We start from the raw sequence: 22,518 nt of genomic DNA, 5'->3' as shown, positions 1-22,518 counted from the left end.
AGAAAAGACCAGAAAGAGTCTTCAGGGAGTTGCGGAGCGGGGAGGGGTCTTCAGGAGGAAAAAGGTTGTAGAGATAGAGGTTGAGAAAGAAGAATTATTTAAAGGAAGGTATGCTATGCTTTGCCCATATAACGCCTTTTAGTATTTTTCTAGCTGTTCACTGGCTTCATGTAAAGATTTCCGCTGTGTTGATATTTATTCTTGTTACTTTGTTTTTGAGGTGGGGTCTTCTTAAGTAAGTGCCTGGCCTGAAATGCTTTTGTCTCCTAGACTGACCTTAAACTTGTAACTCTACCTTAGCTTTCAAAGTGCTGGGATCACAAGCATAGGCTGCCAAACTTGGTGCTTAATGCTCTTTTGACATCTAGATCACAGACATCTGGAGTTTATGTGGCTACAATAAGATAAGTAATGTAGATATAGAAAAAGATCTCTTTAAGAAGGGACAGTAGTAGAGTGCAAACTCATGGCCTACACATATGCTAGACTAGCGTCTACCATTGAGCTATATAGTTCTAGCACAAAAGCTGACTTTAAATGCAGGCAAGTCCTGTTCAAGGTGGATTTTTTCTCTTTCCACTTTTCTTTTGTATTTCTTGCCCTTTTTGTGAAGAGACATCACCTGAAATAAGAGGGTAGAGTGTCATTGCGCTTAGCTACCTCATGGACATACTTTGATCCAGTAGTGGAATGTCAGCTCAGTTCCACATTTTCAGATATCTAGGTGAGTCAGGTCACTTACGAAAATTTGTCTTCTTAGTTGCCTGCTGTCACCTCAGCCCCTGATTCCTTAAATGTCCACCTCAGCATGACTCACCTATTCAGCCCCCTTCCCCAGGTGGCCTATTGGTGAGCAGGCTGCACAGTTCTAGGATGTCCGAGCTGCCAGGGAAACCCATGTGCCTTGCTTCATAAGACAACATTGACTTCACGGGGGGGGGCTCCCTTCCCTCCAGCTGTCTCTGTCCTGTGTCTCTGTCTGTCTGTCTGCCTCTGTCTGTGTCCCCTCTGTCATTTATTCTAGATGACATTAGTTTTATAAAGCATAGGTTAGACTCTCATTCTTGCTTTCTCCCAGCTTGTCCATCAGGAAATGCATAACGAGCTCTTCACAGCACATATTTGTATGTTTGGGAGAGAAAAGGGAGTACTTTTAGCACAGGAAGAAACAAAACAAAAAGATTCTCCAAAAAAATATGTTCACTAATCTCTTCTTGCCCTGAGCCCTTTTTATATTCTTTGTCTGAGGGATGTAGCTGAGAATTATGGAAGTGAGTCAAAGATTCCCTTTTAAGCTCTGTGCAATGAGCCAGCGCCTCTCTGGCATGCAGCATCTATTGTATGTTGGAACTCTGGTTCAAATTTTAAATTTAACACCTATTGCACAAAAGTAAAAAGATACAGTTCTTGCTTCCTGAAAAAAAATCCCCAAGATTAGAGGAGACTCCAATGTAGAAACAAATCACTTTAGCAGTGTGATAATGTCCATCTAGAGAAGTCTACTGGGAACTTGTGCACGAACACAGAGATGCTACCACCAGCTTCTCTGGGAAATTGCTTAGAGGGAGGGAGCACGCAAAAGAGAAAGGAGGCTGGGGCTTAGCTTTGGGGTGCTACTGAGAGCAAGGGTTGCTAATGCCTGAAGACAAAACAAAACAAAAAACAGTCAAATTACACAGTGGCAGCTATACTCTGTAACTGGCTGAAGTGACTAGAAAACTCTTTAAAGGAAGATTAGTTTAATTATTAGTATCTGCATGTGTCTGTGTGTGGTTGCATGCACTTGTGCCTGCTGGTACATGTGGAATCTAGAAAAGGGCATCAGATCCCCTGGAACTGGGATTTCAGGAGGCCGTGAGCTGCCCAGCATGGATGATGGGAACCAAACTTGGGTCCTGTGCAACAGCACCACACACTTTAACTACTGCATCTCCCCAGCTCCTAAGGGTCCTTTGTAAGAGTTTGAGAAGTAGCCCCAAAATCCTAGCAGGTAAATGTGAAAACAGTAAACTTCTCTGAGTCTGCTCTAAGGAATACTAAGACAGGCCCATTTGGCTCCAGATAGTTCAGACATGCCCCACTATGCGGCTCTCAACTTCGTAAGCATTGGTGAATGTATGAAGGACATCTGTGACGAGGAGAGGCCTTGGCCAATCTCTGTCCTCATTTCCCACAGCTTTCTCCCCAATTGCCACTCCCCACAATGCTTTATAATAAATAATCCATTTCACATTCTTCATCTCCAATTCCAGCATAAAATGTAGCATTTCGAAATAGCAAAGGAAACTCTGAAAAAGCCTGAGAGCATGCTTGTTCCCTGAATAGCAATGAGCCTGGGAAGAAGGAAACCGTGACCTACAGTGAAGGCATTGGTTGAAATTACTGCTGGGCCCGGGAGTCCTAGAGCTGTGTCCGTCACCATCCCAGCTGGCACAATGTCACACACTGAGTGCTCAGGCTGGGTGGCTATGCGGCCATGTTTAACAAGCTTTTTCTCATTTCAGCTACCTTTTTGTCCCTTCATTGACACAGCCTAGAAATCAAAACAGAACCAAGTCCAGACCATGCCTTTCTTGATGACTTACACCTCAAAGCCCTACTCTTTTCAATTAGGGAGCTAGGCAGTGCCTTTAACTGGGGACCACTGTCCAGAGCCATGAAGTCAAATTCCATGCAGGCGATGCCGCTTTGGCCCTGGTGTGGGTATTCCCAACCCAACTAGATTTCGATTTTGACAGAAGTCTGAAAAACGTCTGGCAGAAGGCTGGGACTGACTTTCATGTGCCATTGGGGGATTGCCTGGACAGAAAAGGACCCACAGTCCAGACATTCCAGCTTCTTTTCTCCTGAAGCCCTGGTCTGCTCCCAGAGTGTCTCAGGCTCAATGTCTGCCAGAACTGTTGTACTGAAAGATGAACGTATCGTTTTGTCATTGTTTCGAGTAAGATGTCTAAAGAGGGAAAGAAGCTAAGAAGCATCACAAATGTAAAACTACCGTGGCTAACTCATTTCTATCCTGCCTGTGGGTTGTGAGAGGCAAAGTTAATTGGCTTCTAGACTAAGGGAAATTTGGAGGCCACGTTTCAAAGGCCGGTTCTCTGGCCCTGGTAGAGCCTGCCTCTCAGGGTCTCTGAATGATTCCTTTCTCCTTTCATCCTCCCCCTCCACCACTTAGGCCCAACTGTCCTAGTTCTTACTGCAGACCTTAGCCTCCTGTCAGACACAAAGTGTCTTAATCAGAGTTACTATGGCTGTGATGAAACACCATGACCGAAGCAACTTGGGGAGGAAAGGTTTATTCACCTCACTTCCACATCTCTGTCCATCACCAAAGTCAGGACAAGAAATCAAACAGGGCAGGAACCTCGAAGCAGGAGCTGGTGCAGAGGCCATGGAGGAGTGCTGCTTACTGGCTTGCTCAACCTGCTTTCTTATAGGACCTAGGACAACCTGCCCAGGAGTGGCCCAACCTATAATGAGCAGGGTTACCCCCAATCCATCACTAATTAAGAAAAATGCCCTATAGCCAGATATTATGGAGGCATTTTCTCAATTGAGGTTCCCTTTTTTCAGATGACTCTAGCCTGTTTCAAGTTGACATAAAACTAGTCAGTACTAGTGTTGATATTGTTGTTTGGTTTTGGTTTTTGGTTTTTGAAGATAGGATTTCTCTGTGTAGCTCTGGCTATCCTGGAACTCACTTTGTAGACCAGACTGGCCTCAAACTCACAGAGACCCAGCTAATTACTTGGTTTTTATTATTATTATTAATATTAACTGTTGTATATCTGTTAATATTTTCCCTATATCTACCTGGCAGTTGGTGTTTGTTTGTTTGCTTATTTTAACATGTTGCGGTTAATTTTGTATTTTTTACCTAATGATTTCTGCATTCAAAGTCTGTTGATTTAAAATTTAACCGTTGTTTCTATAAACTCCTACTCATGGTATTTTCTGACTTAAAAAATTATATGGCTGGTCAGTGATGGTACACACCTTTAATCCCAGCATTTAGGAGGCAGAGGCAGGCAGATCTCTGTGATTTCAAGGCCAGGCTGGTCTACAGAGTGAGTTCCAGAACAGGCTCCAAAGCTACAGAGAAACCCTGTCTTCAAACACACACACACACACACACACACACACACACGTGCGCACGCGTGCTTGGAGAATTTTATCCGCTGAAATTCTTTGAGGTCTGAGCTAAAATGTACCTTTCTTCAGAGAACATTTACTTTTGCTACTTACTGTTAATCATTAGAGCATTGCCAACCAGGCCCTTTACAGCTAATTGTTGGTTTAGGATTCTGTGGGACTGGAGGCACCACAGATCTATGTCTCAAATGGAGCCGCTGCATTTGGGGACAGGGTTCTCAATCATGTAAGTCTCCAGTCAGGGTCCTGGACTTTTTTGATCCTCAGCTTTGTCTCTGGCATTCTGTATGTTTCAAACATGCTGGAATACATGGGCAGCCACCACATCCAGAACCTCTCTGATCTGAATTCATTGCTTACTCTTTGCCTCTTCATCTTCTTCTCTTTCCAGAAAAACCAAGAACCCAAATTTATGCATGTGTAGTTTAGGTTGGCTTTCAATTCGGCATTCTGAGTACATTTTAGTTAGATGGTTGATTTTTTTTGAGGGCTCCTTCTCCTTACTGTTGTAAAACTTTACATCTCCTACAATGTTCCTTTTCTCTGAGAGGGGAATCTTTATTTGGGGCCCCATTTCCGGAGGAAGATGTTCAAGAAGACTCAGTTTTAACAGGTAGTCACCTACCACTATTATTAGTTCTCCAGGCTTCATTCTTGAGCATAGCCAACCTGGGTTCTATCATTCCAATGTTCTAGAACATTTTGTGATAATTCATAGCACCAGCAAGATTTCACTTCGAAATCTTTAAAACCATGGTTTTCCTTTATAAAGACAAGTGATAATTTCTACCATAAATGGCTCCAAAAGTTCAGAATGGTTTTTTCCCATAGTAGCACAGTATGAATATTTATTAACCCAATGTATTTAAGAAACCATGTGTTAGACACTCTGAAGGAAACTGTCTATGAGGCAGAACCTTTATTTAACAAGCATTATAAAATCACATTTAAATTATTAAATGCTGTGCTCCATGAACCTGTGTATCAACAGGAACAAGGGTGTAGGGGCAAGAAACATCTGGGTATATTAAAGGGCCCAAAGTAATTTAGAAAGGTTGGGGAATAGATGTAGGGAGATCAAAATGGTGGGAAATGGAATAAAGTATCCATAATCTATGTAAATTTTGAGTTAATACATATATGAACTTTTTTAACATTTAGGACTGATATACAGTCTCCCCTTTCTACAGTCAAATTAATGCTTTTATATTTTAATTACATTCTTTTTCAAGATATTTAAAAGTGCAGACATTTTAAACAGGAAAAGGAAATTTTAATTTCATGATGTTTCAGTAGCCCATGTCTGGCTGGATCTATGCCAGGATGCTTACTGCAGTAGATCAGGGTGGCCCCAAAAATCAGAAGTGAAATTTGGCAGTAGATAAGGTAGGATCAAGCAGGGTGGTGGTGGCACACGCCTTTAGTCCCAGCACTCGGGGGGCAGAGGCAGGCGGATCTCTGTGAGTTTGAGGCTGGGCTGGTCCGACAGTCTCCAAAACAATACAGAGAAACCCTGTCTCCTAAAAAAAAAAAAAAAAAAGGTAGGATCATAGGTAGGTACAGGGCCTTCTGACATATGGTGTCAGGCTTAGAGGTCCTACCAGGAGGACTTTGTAAGGGAAAGATAAGCCCCAGAAGCTAGCCTGGACAAGAGGAAAATGACCAAGTGGCAAAAACTGATGTCATGAGGTAGGCTATGAGTTAATCTGGCCCCAGTGAAGAGGGAAAGACAAGATCCCATGATGGGGCCTCACAGAAACTTCTAGCTGTTGTTACAGATGGCCAGGCCCACAGAATGGGTCAACTAAGGATGAATGCTGCTCCTAGGACAGGAAGTGTCTCCCTGTATTGGATCTCAGAACAATTCTTGGTGTGATCAAGCAAAAGTCATGAGGGAAGTCCCAGAATATAGAAGGAGCAAACCAAAGACACATGATCGTCTCAGGGGCTGGTCTGCCCATGGTTACTGGCTCCAGCAGACCAGGCCTGCATGGGATGGGCCTGGAAGCCTGATTGCACACCTGCATCCCACAAGCCTTACAAGGCTGTATCTGCGGGACTGTGCCCAGCTCTCAAATTTGGGAATGTAGGGAAGGTTGAGCACTAGGAAAACTTCCTTTGAGAAGAATGGACAATATATACCCTGTTGATTTCCAACATATGAGTGTCTGTTTTCCTGGGAGACACTTTCTGGTATGCCCGAGAGAATGCAAGACAGAAACCACAGAGCGCACAGAACCTGACACTACGCCCTATTTCAGAGCATAGAGGAGCTGCACCTCTAAGATGGGGAGTAACCTGGCAGAGAAAAGCTCCGAGGGAGACAGATGGGCTTTGTTGCTAGCTTTATTAACAAGCAAACAACGAACTGACTCCAGGGCAAGGTTCTCTGAGAGGTGACCTGCCCAAGTGCTCCTGTGTCTTTTCCAGTGACAAGCCTGGTTTCCCAGGAAGCAAGCAGAGGAATGAGAAGTCAAAAGAGCTACTGTGACTTTAGGATGTTGGCAAAGGTAACCTCAATTATAGATCACTGGCTTTGCCAGGCCATATGTCTGCCTGAGTCCCAACTCACAGGGACTTACAGCTTCAATGAGTGATGGAGTAGGTGGACTTTCCCTCTCTCCTACCTCCACCCCTGTGCACTAATGGTGCCCTAGCACCTGCCCTGAGGTCCACCTCCCCTTCCTGCCCCCTTCACAACCTAAATTCATGAAGGCATGAGAAGGGAGGGCAGCTGTGGGCTGGCCACCCCTGGCAGGTGCCTGAGGCTGAGACAGACTTCCAGTGGCTCTGAGTGGCTTTTGAAAACCCACAGGGTGACTGATGGCTACTCTAAGCAGAGAACAAAAGGAGACAATGAGCCAGCCAGTGTGGTGAGAACACCGGGCTCCAGAGACAAAGGTTAGCTTGGGGCATTTTAAGATGGACTCAAACTCCAGCCTCAGTTTGAACTTGGAGACAGTGAGAAGGAATAAAGATAAATATTAATTTTACAGTTTAATGATCACAGCTAATATTTAAACTTTAGAAAGCCACTCACAGCAGCCCTACGGAAGGAGTGTTGAATGTAGACGTAGGTGTAGGATGACATCAGTGTGGCTCAACTTTAAGTCCCCTGCTCTCGGGGTTAGGAAGACAACTAGCTTCTCTTGGAGAGTTGATGTAGGAGAGGGACACAGCCCCCTCTCTGTTCCTTCAGTTCCAGCCATGACTGAGCTGTGCTCCTGCCCCCATCCATGGCTGAGCCAGAGGGGTGAGATGAAGAGAGCTAGGTGACATGTGGAGGGACTGCGTGTGGACAGAAGACCCTCCAGACTCCAGTCAGTCAGGAGAAGGGGGGTTCACAGGCAAGCCTCCACTGTTTAGGGGTGTGGTGTGAGCACCTGTCTCCTAATCCCCAGTCTGGAGAACTTACAATTAGGAGGTTGTTTTTCTTAGATGGCATAGATTGCTTATGGTCTACCTGGCATTCCTAACAGTACAAGTCCTTCTTCAAGGGAGAGTCATAAAACATTCGGGATGTTTGTTTTTAAACACAATGAAATCAGTTATATTGCTTAAGTAATCTTCTGGAATTTTCTTTCTTCTCCACTTTGAGAACAAGAAATACGGGAAGAACTAGTAATCAACCTTGTGCTGTCTTTTGTCTGGCTCTGGTTGCATGGTAGAAACCACTAGGACAATGACATGTATGCTGGCTAGTATGGGCTTCATGGCAATCAGGGACAGCTGAAAATGGAACCGGCCTACCAATGAAAAGAATGACTCCACTGCCAATTCAAATATTGTCTAGGGAAACATATCTGTTCATTAATATTCTAGAAGTTTCCATCTGATACTCCCTTTTCAGCTTTCCTTTCACAGTCCCAAGACAAAAGATAACCTGCCAAGGGAGATGAACGTTGTTTTCAACCTGTGTGTAACCGTGCATTACAGCTGTGCAGAGCATAAGGCTGGCAAGTGTTTACAGAACACTAGATTTATATAGAACATGATATGATGATTAAGAGTAATGGTAATGGTATGTTCAACCAGAGTCTAACCCTGCTCTGATTTCCCAAGGAAGAATCCTCAGGGAGTTACTCCACGTCTGGCCTCAGCTTGCTTCCTGTCTCACACAGTCGTGGGGTCTGAATGAAATATCAGTTGTCACTGTTATAATAGTAAAAGTCTAGGGAGGTACGCACAGAATACATAACTATGGCAAAGACAAGGTCAGAACAAATCCAGGGACTATCAAATCACAGGATCGCATAACCATCTAAAAGGACATTAAAAGTTTTCTCTTTGATGTTACAAACACCTTGTCACCTGTGTCTGTCCCCGTGCTTACTCTACCCCCACCTCTGCATGTTCATCTAGTGCTGAAGGAGCTGTCCTCTCAGGCCAGTTCCAGAGAGCTCTGCATAATGAGTCTAAATCTAACCCCCAGGACTTTTGCCCAGGGGCTGCGTTTCTTCCAGGGTCATGGAGAATGAGCCCATATGGCATCTTTCAAATATTAAAATGATTACAGCTTGTATTTAATTAAATTAAATTAAATCAGTTTGACTCCTTCAACAGTTCTTCAAAAGACCTGTGTTCTAACGGCGTCATGTGTGTGAAAGGTTTCCAGCTACCAGGAGGGTAAAAATTTGTAATGAATCTTTTTCTGTCCCACCAGTCAGCTCCCAAATAATGACACAGAGACTCCTTATTAATTATGAAAGCTGGGGCTATAGCTTAGGATTGTTCTTAACTAACTCTTATAATTTAAATTAACCCACATTTTTATTAATCTACGTTTTAACACATGGCTTTTACCTCTCTGTGTGTCTGACTTGTTCCATGTCTCCATGGCATATTTCACACCTAGATTCATCTCCTACTTCCTCTCTCTCTGCCTGGAAGTCCCGCCTATACCTCCTGCCTAGTTACTGACCATTCAGCTCTTTATTAAACCAATCACAGCAATATATCTTCACAAAATGTACAAATATCCCCCAACAAAGATTAAAGACTAAAAGGGAGAAGCCAGGGAAGGTGGCTATAAATACTCTACAGCTCACAGGATTGTTGCACTCCAGTAACCCATAGTGTCAAGGTTGGGAAACCCCATTCTAACTGCATGTACCAATCAGAGTGTCCAGTCTGTGCCCAAAATGTGCACAAAGAGTGTCAGTGGGCATTGCCTTCACAATGCTACATTTATTTTAAATTAGCCTAAGACTCTAGCAGTTTTTAGTTGCAGCCAGTTAAGGAACTGTTTATCTTGTTGCTGACCCACAGCTGACAGCCATAGGGTCGGCATGCTCACATTTATCATGGCTGGAACCCTTCCCTGGGAACCCTGAGGCTACCTTGAAATCTTTTGCAGTGCTTCATTCTGGGCCACCACTATCCATCATTCAGATAGTTGTTGGAAATCTGTTTCCTGGCCATGTCTCCCTCCCTAGGTCTGTGATGTTGGTAGGCAAGTCACGTTGTAATCATGGGGGTCTATACATGAGAGCACCCCATGATACTATGCTGTGATTCTTGGGGGCTAGAGAGAACAGAGAACGCATAAATAAACAGCAATTAAATGTCACACATGCTAGTCTCTAACATCACCTTGCTAAACACAACCTGTCCAGGCACCACCATTACAGCAATGTGGACAGAACAGGATGTCCCTCATCTTTCATGCACACTCAAGTCCCATGTAGCAAGTCCTCCCTCCCAAACGCATGGCCTTTCACTCACTGTTCTCAGCCCTCCTCAGTTTCCTGAGTCAAAGCTTGATCTTGTCTTCACTAAATAGAAAGAGTTATAATGGGGAGCAGTAGCAATCAACAAACACTTGTAACCCTGGATTCTTTGGCTCTGGGGGAAGAAACTTGGGTAGATGATGGTTGGGACTCAGAAGGGTGAAACTGGTACATGTCAATACCTAGAAAATGGATGTTATTTTTTCCCTTGAAGCTCGGTGCTTTGTTCTGCATGGTGTTTTAAAAACATTGTCCTTCAGGATCCAGGAAGGATTGATCCTAGAATACCTGCTCCCTGTGAAGGCACAGGCATCGGCAGAGGTCAGGTTCCCTCACAGAAGATGGCATAGGGTTTATGTATTGCATATCTATCCTCTCAGATGCTTTAAACGCATTTCTAGATTATGTGTGCTTCCTGACACAATGTGACTGCTGGGTCAGTAGTTGCTACACTCTGCGTTTCAGGAACAGACAGGCATTCCCTGGTGTGTAGATGTTTAGGTAGTTCCATGCAGGGCTTCAGGACTCGTGGTCATGGAGGGATGAGTGCTGTTCCTCCTCCCTGCTAATGAGAAGATCAAAGTAATGTCCTCAACTTTATTTACTTTATCTATTTTAAAGCCGAGTTGTTCGGATTGATTTCATTCGCTAACCTAACCTAGCTTTCAGAGTTTTAAATGCTTTCAGTTATATAAGTAGAGCCAAATGATGACCTGCCAGCTCTAACAGGGTCTATGTGTGCTTGGGAAGGAAACAGGAACCATTCACACTGGAGAAAAACAAAGAACATTTATGTTTCCTAGGCCAAGGACTCTACACAAGAGGCAGCAGCTTCAGAAACAAAAGGAGCTAACTAAGATGTGCAGGGGTGGTGGGAAGGGAGCTTTCCATCCTGAGGCCACCTTCCATACAGGTCATTGTCTAGACTTACAGCAAGTAGCCAGGGGCACAGACTCGTAAGTCAGGGTCCCCAGACCTGGAACCTAACGTAGTCACAGCTGTGAACATCTGACCTGATATAACCTGAGATCCGCTTTCCTCACGTGGAAAAGGTCACGGAGCATTGCATACCACATATGGTTATTGTTATGACTACACAACACACTGTGCATAGAGCATTGCAACACAGAACATGCCAAATAGCTATGGCCTTTTAGCAACAAATGCAGGGATGTGGACCAAGGGGAGCCCCTGTCACTGCTAGTGGGGATGTAAACTGGTGCAGTCACCATGGAAACCAGCATGAAGGCTTCTCAAAACAAAAACAAAAACAAAAAAACCCGAAGAGAGAACTGTCATTTGACCCAGCTGCACCACTCCTGGGGATACACCCAAACAACATTAAATTCTATGCACATCATCATGTATATATACATGTTCATGTTAGCTAAGACCCGGAAGCAGCTTAGATTTCTATCAACAACTGTTTTAGGAAAATGTGACTTATATACACAATGAAATTTTTTTTGTTCAGCCATAAAGGATAGTGGGACCGTGAAGGAAAATAGATGGAAATTATTGTGTTAAGCACAGCATTCCAGAATCAGAGGCAATTACACCATACTTCTCTGGATTTTAAGTTTCATATGTGTGTATATATATTTATGGGTGTGGATGTAGGTCTAGGACATGAAACTAAAAGGAGGCCAAAGAGAGAGGGGTGGTAAAGAGATGGAAAGGCGTGGGGGAGGGTGATAGAATCTGTGTGAAAGGAAAGCATGAAAGGGTGTGCAAGAAGAAAGAGTACTGGTCGAAAGGCGGTAAGTGGGGGCAGGGAAGGGAGCACAGGAAGAGTGAGAAATAACAGTGTATATGTCTCAGTTTTCACGGTGCCATGACCAAATTAGCCTGGCAAAAACAACTTGAAAGAGAAAGGTTTGTTTTGGGCTCACAGTGGGGAAGCAAATGTGGCTGGAGACTGAAACCAAGTATCACTTTCATCCTCAGGAAGCAGGGGATAGTGACCCACACTGCTACTCAGCTCACTTTTCATTCCAGCCCAGGGAATGGCGCCACCCACCGTGGGCAGGCCTTCCCACTCTAATTACCCAAATCAAGATAATCCTCCACTAGCATGCCCAGAGGCCACCTCCAGATCTCATCAAGTTGACAATTGAGATTAACTATAATGGTATGGCAAAGCTGTAATGAAACCCATTTGTTTGTATGCTAATTTAGGAACCAATTTTAAGAATGAGAGCCCTGATGTAATGAAATTTTATCCTTCAGAAATAGGGTTCTCTCTCCTAGTTTACATCTTAATATTTGCAGTAGTATCGTCTGCCATAAAATGTGTTTCTAGAACATGAGTAAGCTCTTTTGTAATTAGAAAGCAGGGGATTGGTGACAGTATTACGTGGAAGCTGTGTTGCTTTGCACAGATTTATTCTCCATGCAAGAAAAAGCTGAAATAGAAAAAACAGCAGCCTCAGTGGGAAGGGCTCTGCATGGCTTTCCATTTCATTTTCTCTTTAATTCTGAGTGAATGCCAGCAATTGAAACCTCTTCCGAGCGGTGCACCCCAGCCTCGCATGTCGAGGGCTCTCTACTTCTGTGTACTGTTCTCCTCAGCTGGTCCACTGGCTCATGGGGCCAAAAGGGTACCCATTTGATTACTCTATGTGTATATAATATTTTCTGGAGCACTGTCTGGTCCTAATGGGCTGCCTATCTTGGCCTCCAGCTTACTGACCCCGGTATGGGTTACTATTTCTGATAATGGGTCAGTTACAAAGTTTCGTGGATTTTGAGTGGTCTGTCCTTTGCCCTACTTTTCTTCCCCATAAACCTCATTACCTTTATTGCAGAACATGAGCTTTTTCAGGACATTAACAAATGTCCAGTTTCTTTCAAGTCCTGTGGAGGGCAGCTACATTCGGATGAAGGACACGGGAAGCAAGTAAACATGGCATCCTGGGGCAGGGGGGATGCGTTCCATGGCAAAGCCGGCCCCTCAGCTGGAAGGTTTCAGTTCTGCACCTCTGAAAGCAACCCGCAGCCAGACACTGAAGTGAGATGCCCAAGTCCTGACCCCACGCTGTGTGGTCAAAATGACACCTTTTCTTTGTGTTTCTGACTCAGACAGACACTGTGTAGTAACATGGCTCAGTTAATATTGTTCTGAGTGAAATCTCTTTTCATTTTCTAGAAATGTGTGGTAAAAGCCTTTTGATTGTCCTTGTTTCCCCCTGTCTTAAACAGTTCCTACCTTCCCAGAATTCCTATGGAAATTTGATTCTTTCTTTACCAAAGCCTTAATCACATTCTGCATCCTATTAAAAATGTGCATGTGTGTGCATGAGAAGTGTGTGTTCCCCTCCCTCCCTCCTCTCTCTCTCCCTCCCTCCTCTCTCTGTCCTCTCTCTCTCTCTCCTTCCCTCCTCTCTCTCCCTCCTCTCCTCTCTCTCTCTCTCTCTCTCTCTCTCTCTCTCTCTCTCTCTCTCTGTGTGTGTGTGTGTGTGTGTGTGTGATCGAATTCAGCACCATGCAAAAAGGCATAGGAAGGAGGTAAAAGATTTTACCTGGCACATGAAAAGGCAGCTGGAGAAACGATTGAAATACACTGCAAAGAGACAGTCAGCGAGCTCCCAGGGAGAGGGGATGGCTGCAGAAATGGGGTGAAGCTATCTGGTCTTACTCTTATGTGGCACTCCTGCTGGGTAGCTAGTCAGGCTGGCTTCTCACCCTCTTGTTAAGTGGCCAGTTTCATAGTGGGCACATTGTTTTCATGAGACTGGCCACCCAAGACTCCATGGCTCATTAGGAGTTAGGCTCTGGGTGTCTGTATAAGACAGCAAAAGTCAGTAAGGGAAGGCTTCAAATAGCGATGGCCTGGTTGTTAAAGTGCAGCTTTAGTTTTTCCTTTTGGCCTTTTGTCTTTACATCTAGTTTAACCATGAGTCTGCCTTAAAGACAGGGACTTTACCCCCAACTATGTGTTTTAGCTGTATTTCCTAACATATCTTTCACATAATGGGTGTATGTAATAAATATTTAATAAATTAGCAAGTTTCCCCCAAAACACTGGTTTTCATTTGGGCCCATTTTAAAAGAGTAGCTAACAAAAATGCACAGTGAATTTTAGAGCAGAGGTTACAAGACAGATTTGTTTGTTTTAAGATATTCATGTATCCAGTCCTTTGCCTGCATGTATATAGTCCTGTGCACCATATGCATGTAGTGCCCTCAGAAGCCAGAAGAGGGCACTGGATTCCCCAGAACTGAAATTATAGATGGTCATGAGCAGGCATGTGTGTGTTGGAAACAGAGTGAGGGTCTTCTACAAGCATAACGAGTGCTCTTAACCACTGAGCCATCTCTCCAGCACCTATAACACAGTTTTACATTGGCAATTTTCCTTGGTATTGTTTCTGGAAACCATTTTGAGAAAGTAAAACTCAGAAAACAAGGTAAGAACACCTCTCATGAAACATTTTGTTTGTACTTGTTCTTAGGCCCACTTGTTTCTAATTTCACATACTAAGAACACCCTGCTCCCAGAAAGGATCTCTGGAACAGTTTAGGTAAAACCACTAATTGATGGGGGAAGTCCTATGTATATGTCAATAATGCACTGCTGGCCAATAGGGAACCAAGATAGGTGGGACTAGGAGTCCAGGAGAACTCTGGGAAGGAGAAACACGGAAAGTCAAGATGTAACGCCATGGGGTAGGAAGCCCGGAATTATTCTCCGGTAAGAGAAATACTTAGATTAACAATTATGGGGTAATTACTTAAGTCAGAGCTAGCCAGTAAGAAAGAAGCAAGGCCAACAGCTTCATAATCAATATAGCCTCCTGTGTGTTATTTGGGACTGATGCGGCTCTGGAACCAGGCTGGCAGGAAGGCTTCCCTTTACAACTAATAAAATCCTATTGAACTAGAATAAACAGTGGAGACTAGAGACTAGCATGGGCTTTGATATGCACTACAGGTTAGCATTGACTTTGATATGCACCACAGGTTAGCATTGACTTTGATATGCACCACAGGTACACACCAATAGAGAACTGGAAGCCCATTTCACTGGTTTCTGAGGAATGCTACATGGCATCTTCTATCCATCCACCAGTAATCCAGACTGTTACTCTGGGACATCACTGCCTTTTGAGGGGTCTGGGTTCTTCCTTCGGACCTAACACCTTTCTCCACCAGTAACACAGTGTGATGCTTGACACCAAAGTCTTCTGCTTTCCCCATTGGTTTAATCAAGCAGAGAGTGAATGCAGAGCGTGTGTGCGGCTCTTTTAAACATCTTGTGAGCATCAATATATATTGTAGGAGACACAGAATTACCTGGAGAATGACTGACAGATTAATGGACCATAAGACAGTGGACTTCATTCATTACGAAATGGGTGGCCTAAGGAGAAATTTTTTTTTAATTAACAAGCAACAGACAGGAATTATTTAACTTGGCTGCTTTGACAGTTCCTGCTTCCCTTTCCAAGAGTCTGGAGGCTGAGTGATTTCCCAAGAGAATACACTTTTAGAAAGAAACCTCCAGCTGGCACCTAAGACAGAGCACTTGCTTGCAGACAGATGGCAACGTCCTGTGATGATGTCCAGGGACACGTGTAAGCCTGGGGGTGATGGGAATGGGCTCAACTCCTTTAACACACAGCCTCCATTGCCCTCTTGCTATCAGAGAGTATTCTAGTTCCATTCTGTTGCTATGATAAAGCACTTTGATAAATAGCAACTCAGGGAAGAAAAGGGTTTATTTCATCTGACTAGTTATAGTGCATCATTGAGGGACAGCAGGGGAGGAACTAAAGCAGGAACTTGCATGAGAAACCACGGCAGAGTGCTGCTTGCTAGCAGGCTCACTCAGGTTCATGCTTAGCTAGCTTACTTATGTAGCCCCAGGGTACTGCCCACAGTGGACTAGGCCCCCTACACCAATTAACCAATGCAACCCCTCACAGACATGCCTACAGGTCAGTCTGATTTGGGAAATTCCTCAATTGAGACTCCAGGCTGTGTGAAGCTAACAGTCAAAGCTAACTAGGACAGTGAGCATACAAGACTCTATTCAACTTTTTCCTTGCAAGTCAGCTCTCTGTGATGAACCAAAGGGATGTGGGTACAACGAGCTCATTCTGGACAGAAAGTGAAATGCTGTGTGCCACCTTTCTTATTCTGTAACATCATTCTTTGCTTCCCTGTGCCTCTGTTTTGTCCTGCCTGTTGAGTAACTACAGTGTGGGTGTCAGGAGTGTGTGAGTCGCCAGCGGCTGAGTGTGGCCAAGCCCACGTGGCGAGGCAGGCCGCCGAAGGGGAGCTTCTCAGAAATGGCTTTGCCAATGCACCCTTTGACCTGTGCCTTCTTTTCTGCCTGAGTCACTCTTACCAGGTAAACCCAGTGCCCTCCTGGAGCACGGGCTCCCCTAAGCAGAAAGAAAGGACATTCCCCCCAGGGCTCCCCTCCCCCGCCCACCGTGGATCAGCCCACCAGCCTCCACTCTGAGGAACACTAGACAAAGCATCTGAATGTAGATCTGACAGTCTAACCTTGGCTCTGCCACTCGCTAAGTGACTTTGGGGAAGATGCTTACGTCATTCGTAAAGTGCAGCCGATGTGCTTGTTTGCCTCTTAAAGTTATGGAACGGATAGATGATGTTAGCTATGAGTGTGTAGGGGACATCAGACAATTCAAGTAGTCAGTAAGTGTAAACAACACTCTCTTATTGAGCTATTTTCTTTCTCAAGTGTCACTTGTTTATCTGTTAATTAACAGCTGTCAGGATACATGTCAAAATTTGAAGTGTTTGGGTTTGGATGATGGAATTGTGGATGCTTTTATTGTCCTATTTTGATTGATTATTTAAGTTTCTAAACTTAATTGTTTAGTAAATATATATCACTTCTAAAATTTTGAGTGTTGGAGGTAGAACCTGGGATCTTGAGCATGCTAAGCATACGCGTTTTTTAATTGAATAACTTTTTTTCATACAGTATATTTTGATCATGTTTCTCCTCCCACAATTCCTCCCAGATCCTCCCCATTCAATTTTATGTTCTTTTTCTCTCCCTTAAAAAACAAACAAAAAAACAAGAAACACACACACAAAATCCATAATGTCCCCAAACTCGCCCAAGTCAGAACAAAAGAACCAATAAGAACAAAAACTGCCCAAACACAGCAAAATGAAACAAGAAGCCCACAAAAACACCAGAGTTTGTTTTCCATTGGCCATCTACTGCTGGGCATGGGGCCTGCCCTTTAGTGTGGTTTATATACACAGTGAGACGCCACTGGAGAAAACTGATTTTCCCTTTGCCATCAGACATCAATTGCAGATAACTTCTTGGTCAGGGTGGGGCCCCACGTCCAATTACCCCTCTCAGTGCAGGGAACCCATCCATCTGGCTTAGACCTGTGCCCATCTTGTGTGTGATGCAGCAGCAGTCTCTATATTTGCTGTGATGCCCCCCTTTTCATCTCTAATTTTTATTAATTTGGATCTTCTCTGTCTTTTGGTTAATTTGGCTGAGGGTTTCTCAATCTTGCTGACTTTCTTAAGTAATGAACTCTTAGTTTCATTGATTCTTTATATTGTTTTTGTTTCTCTTGTTTCTCTCTTTCTTTTTCTTTTGGTTTTTCGAGACAGGGTTTGACTGTGTAGCTTTGGCTGTCCTGGAACTCGCTTTGTAGACGTGGCTGGCCTTGACCTCACAGAGATCCATCTGCCTCTGCCTCCCAAGTCCTGGAATCAAAGGTATGTGCCAGTACCACCTGGCTGTTTGTTTCTATTTCACTGATTTCAGCCCTGAGTTTGATTATTTCTTGTGCTCTACTCTTTTGGGCGTTATTTCTTCCTGTTGTTCTAGGGCTTTCAAGTACATCACTATGTTGTTAATATGAGATCTCTGTTTTTCTGATGTAGGCACTTAGTGCTATGAACTTGCCTTTTAGAGCCAATTTCATTGTGCCCATGGGTATGCTGTGTTTTTATTTTATTCAGTCCTAAAAGGGTCTTAATTTCATTTCTGCATTCACCCATTTTTCATTAATTAGTGAGTTGTTCAGTTTTCATGAGTCTATATATTTTCTGCTGTTTCTTTTGTTGATATCCAGCTTTAATCTATGGTGGTCAAATAGGATGCAGGGTGTTATTTCAATTTTCTTATTTCTGTTGAGACTCCCTTTGTGTCCTAGTATGTCACATGATCAATTTTGAAGAAAGTTCCATGAGCTACTGAGAAGAAAGTAAATTCACTAGTGTTTGTATGAAATGTTCTGTAGATGTCTGTGAGGTCCATTTGATTCATGATGTTAGTTAACTCCAGCATTTCTCTGTTTAGTTTTTGTGTGGATGATCTGTCTATTGGCAAGAGTGGGGGGTGGTGTCACTGGGTGAGGATCAATCTGATTTTAGCTGTAGTAGTGTTCTTTATTAATTTCACTACTTAAGCTTATCTGTAATTCTTTTCACAAATCAGAAGCTTATCTAGGTGGGAACTTGCCCTGGGGTCACCACTCCCTTTATTCCACTTAGTATCGAGCTGTTATCTCCTTGAGCACTGGACTTAGCTCCCACACTTGCCAGTGTTCCTTTTCTATTCGAACTGTACATTGTGTATCTTTACTTGCTCAGCTTGATACTTTTAATTATAAATCTGGATGCGTTGCTATTAATAACCATATGACATAGTCACTACTAGGCTGTCTTGAAATTTCCTCTGCCAAAGCCATTGATCCAAAACTCTACAACATAACCTCAGGCAGATTTTTTGGACAAAAAGCAGCCACATTATTCTTCAAATATTACAATAACAGTCTACTAATATTCTTCCCCTCTGAAACCTCTTTAGCCAGGCCTCCACACTTCAAATCACCCTCAGTATCACTATATTTCATGTTTCTACTACAATGGTCCATTAAACCCTGCCTATAACACTCAACTGCTTTTCTAATCTAAAGTACCAATACTCCACTCCTGGTACCAACTTCTGTCTTAGTCACTGTTCTGGTGCTTGCTTACAGTTCCAGAGATTTAGTCTATTATCTTCATGGTGTGGAGCATGGTAGCATGTATGCATGCATGGTGCTGGAGAAGTAGCTGAGAGTTCTACATCTGGATCCACAGAAGCATGGAGGGGGGAGAGGGAAGGATATATATATATATATATATATATATATATATATATATAGAGAGAGAGAGAGAGAGAGAGAGAGAGAGAGAGAGAGAGAGAGAAACAGAGACAGAGAGAAACAGAGACAGAGAGAAACAGAGACAGAGAGACTGGGCCAAGCTTAGGCTTTTGAAACCTCTAAGGCTACCCACAATGGCACATGTCCTCCAAGGCCATACTTCCTTTTCAAGTGGTGCCACTCCCTGAAGACTAAGTATTCAAATATATGAGCCTATGGTGGCCATTCTCATTCAAACCCCCACAATGCCCTTGTGTTTGGTGAATCTTAGGATTTCAATGTCGTCTTGATGTTTTTCTTTAATGTCTTTCCATCTCTTCTGACTGTATTGGTTTTGTAGTCTATTTTGTCAAATATTAAATATCTTCTTCTGCTTGCTTCTTGGGTCCATTTGCTTGGAATACCTTTTCCATCCTTTTACCCTGAAATGATGTCTATAATTGATGGTAAGGTGTGTTTCTTGAATGTAGCAGAAAGGCGAACCCTGTTTTCTAACTCAATGTTAGTCTGTCTTTTTACTAGGAAATTGAGACCACTTATATTGAGAGTTATCAATGAGCAGTATTTATTGATCCCTGTTATTTTGTTGTGGTGGTGTGGCTCCTCCCATTTTTTAATGCACTGTTCTATGAGTATTTATTCTTTGTGTTTTCTTGAATGTACTTAGCCTCTACAGACTGAAGTTTTCCTCCTACTGTCTTCTATAGTGCTGTATTTACAGTTAGATATTGTATAAGTTTGTTTTTTATCATGGAATGCTTTTCTTTCCACATTTATTGTAACTGACAGCTTTTCTGGGTATAGTAGTCTAGGCTGGCATCTGTAATTTCTTAGTTTGTAGAACATCTGCCCAGGTCTTTCTGATGTTCAGAGTCTCCATTGAGAACTCCAATGTTAATCTAATGGGCCTTTTTTTCCCTTGCAGCTTTTAATATCATTTCTTTGTTCTGAACATCCAGTGTTTTGATTATTATGTTTTGTGGGAAATTTAGTTTACAACTTGTCTGTCTGTTATTCTGTATGGTTCTTGTACCTTGAAAAGCATCTAAAATATTTTCTGTGCCTTTAATCTGGGCTTCTTCTCCTTCTTCTATTTCTACAACTTATCAGTTTGTTCTCTTCATAATTTCCCAGATTTCCTGGATGTTTTGTGCCTAAATGTTTTTAGATTCAACATTTTCTTGGACTTTGCCATCCATTTCTTCTACCTTGTCTTCAAGACCTGAAACTCTCTTTCCCATGTTTTGTAATATGCTAGGAAGTCATATCTCTGTGGTTTTTGTTTGTTTCTTAAGTTTTTCATTTTCATTTCCACTATTATTTTAGCTTGGATTTTACTTAGTGATTATATTTTGACTTTCATATCTTGAAGTCTTGAAATGTTTTCATTATTTTATTTAACTGTGTTTCCACAGTCCTCATTAGAGTATTGGTTTATACCCTCTTTGAGGTCTTTGAACATATTCATAATTGCTACTTGGAAATCCTTGTCTTATTCTTCATCTAAGCTGAATTTCTCAAGGCTTATTGAAATAGTCTCACCAGCTTTCAGAGTAGGCATATTGTCTTAGCTGTTCATGTGTGTATTTTTGCACTGGGATCTATGTATCTGTACTTATATTTGAGGTGTTTTGGCATAGATATTTGGTCTTTTTTGGGTGGTTAGTTCTGTTCTTTGGTTGCTATTATCTACTCTAGATACTAGGAAAGTATTGTGACTGAGGAATCTCAAGGAGAGATTGCTTGTGTCAGTTGGGGATATACTGCAAAGAAATAGAAATGGTCTAAGAGGAAAGACAAAGATAGGCAGAAGAAAATAGCTAGGGAGACAGAGCGTCCACACCAAGAGTCAGAGTTCCCAGGGAGTAGAGGTGGGGTGTGGGAGGGGATCCTTCAGGCAGGCTAAGGGTAAGTCTAGAGAGGTTGGAATGGACAGGAAGGATGGTGAGCCCCTACCATTGTGGTTTCTCTGGTAGAAAGTGTTTCTGCAGATCAGCAGCTGACACAAAGGAATGGAGGTGGGCTAGAAGGGATGAGTAGGTTAATGGGAAAAAGCTAAGAGGGCCCTGTGTCTGCACCAAGATGTGGAGTCCTCAGGGAATGGAGCTAAGATGGAAAGTATGGCTAAAGAATAAGTCTGGAGAAACAGGAATTAAAGGGCTAGGGGGTACCTGGGTTCACACCTAGATGTGCAATTGTAAGCATGGGATTTGTTACTACATCCCCAGCCCACTTCTTTAAAATAAGGGACAGAAGACAGTCACTGAGAACCTGCAGGGCATGGTAGACCAGATATGAGTGTATACAAAGCGGAGAAGGCATGACCAGGTGGAGGTGAAGGTCTACAGAAAGAATCAAGAAAGAAAAACAAATAATGCAAAGAGGTGGGCAGTGTTGATAAGGGTAATTCTGAGTAAGCCATAGGCTCTCCTCTAGTGCCATTGGGTAATACAGCAAGCTATTACCATTGGTCTTCCTTCAACAGTGTTGATGGTCTTCTCTGACACCGTCAGATAAAAGGGAAGTTTCTTCACCTGTCCCCAGACTCCAGCAGGATGGGAACGGGACTTCTAAGGTACTTACAGGAAGGATTTATGCGGGAGAAAAGCTTGTGAGATGTGCTTGTAAGACATAGCACGTTTACACGGGATGGTTGTGAGGCAGTGTGTCAGATGAAACAAAAAGTAACTTCCTGTTTCTCCAACTCTGTCCACAGTGTTATTAACATCATCATTATCCTGGCTGGAGCAATTGCACTCATCATTGGCTTTGGTATTTCAGGTATGTGCCATCAATCACAGTCCATGCTCTGCCCATCTCTGTTAACCCTCTTCTCGCTCATTGTGACATGTGAGAACAGGGCTCTCCCCCAGAAAACTTCCAAGTAGAGCACTTGCTCTGTCTACTGTGTCTCATTTGCCTGAGACATTTATCTCCTTAGACTTTAGCCTTTCTAAACAGAGACCTTAGGTAAAAGGATAACTGGCTATGGCTACTGTATCATGTAGGAAACATATGCCACAGTACCCACTCTTCAGAGGTAGTTAGCTCCTGTCACACAAGAAACCATTTCGTCCCTCTTCTGATATGTCACTTCTCTAGAACATCTATTGTGGATGCTATTAATTATGATGGAAGGCATGTGAAGAAGATGGCAGCTGTCCTCTCTGAGTTGTTGACTGTTTCCCATGAACCACCTGACTAGGGCCAACATACTTATTTTAACTTGGTCTGTGACCAAGATGTCACTTCATGATGTTAGTCTTCATATTTTCAGCAGCTGGCAGCTTCTTTCCTCCATCATTACTCTCCTCCAGGGCATGGTCGGTTATTAAACAGCAGCCACAAGGCTGAACTAAAAAAGATTTGCTATACGTGTATTTGCTTACACAAGGCACCAGCTCCCTTACCCACTTTCCTTATCATCAAATATATATTCTACTTATTTTAAAATTGAGTTTCTCTCTTTAAGATTTTAG

At 43.1% G+C, this 22,518-nt stretch overlaps 1 protein-coding gene and 1 long non-coding RNA gene across 6 annotated transcripts in view; one reads left to right on the top strand and one right to left on the bottom strand.

Annotated features, from left to right (window-relative positions):
* The window catches only part of LOC121142377, a 71,488-nt gene that overhangs the window by 9,484 nt on the left and 39,486 nt on the right, over positions 1 to 22,518 (bottom strand). The gene's annotated exons all lie outside the window — the stretch shown is intronic.
* Positions 1 to 22,518, top strand: part of Vtcn1 (V-set domain containing T cell activation inhibitor 1) — a 63,278-nt gene that overhangs the window by 21,054 nt on the left and 19,706 nt on the right. The window contains exon 2 of the mRNA XM_021230996.2: positions 21,756 to 21,820. Within this exon, the coding sequence (XP_021086655.1) occupies positions 21,756 to 21,820 (65 nt within the window). The remainder of the gene's footprint in view (positions 1 to 21,755; positions 21,821 to 22,518) is intronic.

This window comes from Mesocricetus auratus, unplaced genomic scaffold, assembly GCF_017639785.1.
Source record: "Mesocricetus auratus isolate SY011 unplaced genomic scaffold, BCM_Maur_2.0 Super-Scaffold_100009, whole genome shotgun sequence".
In the NCBI taxonomy this organism is placed as follows: domain Eukaryota; kingdom Metazoa; phylum Chordata; class Mammalia; order Rodentia; family Cricetidae; genus Mesocricetus; species Mesocricetus auratus.
This window is presented reverse-complemented; position numbering and strand designations above follow the sequence as displayed.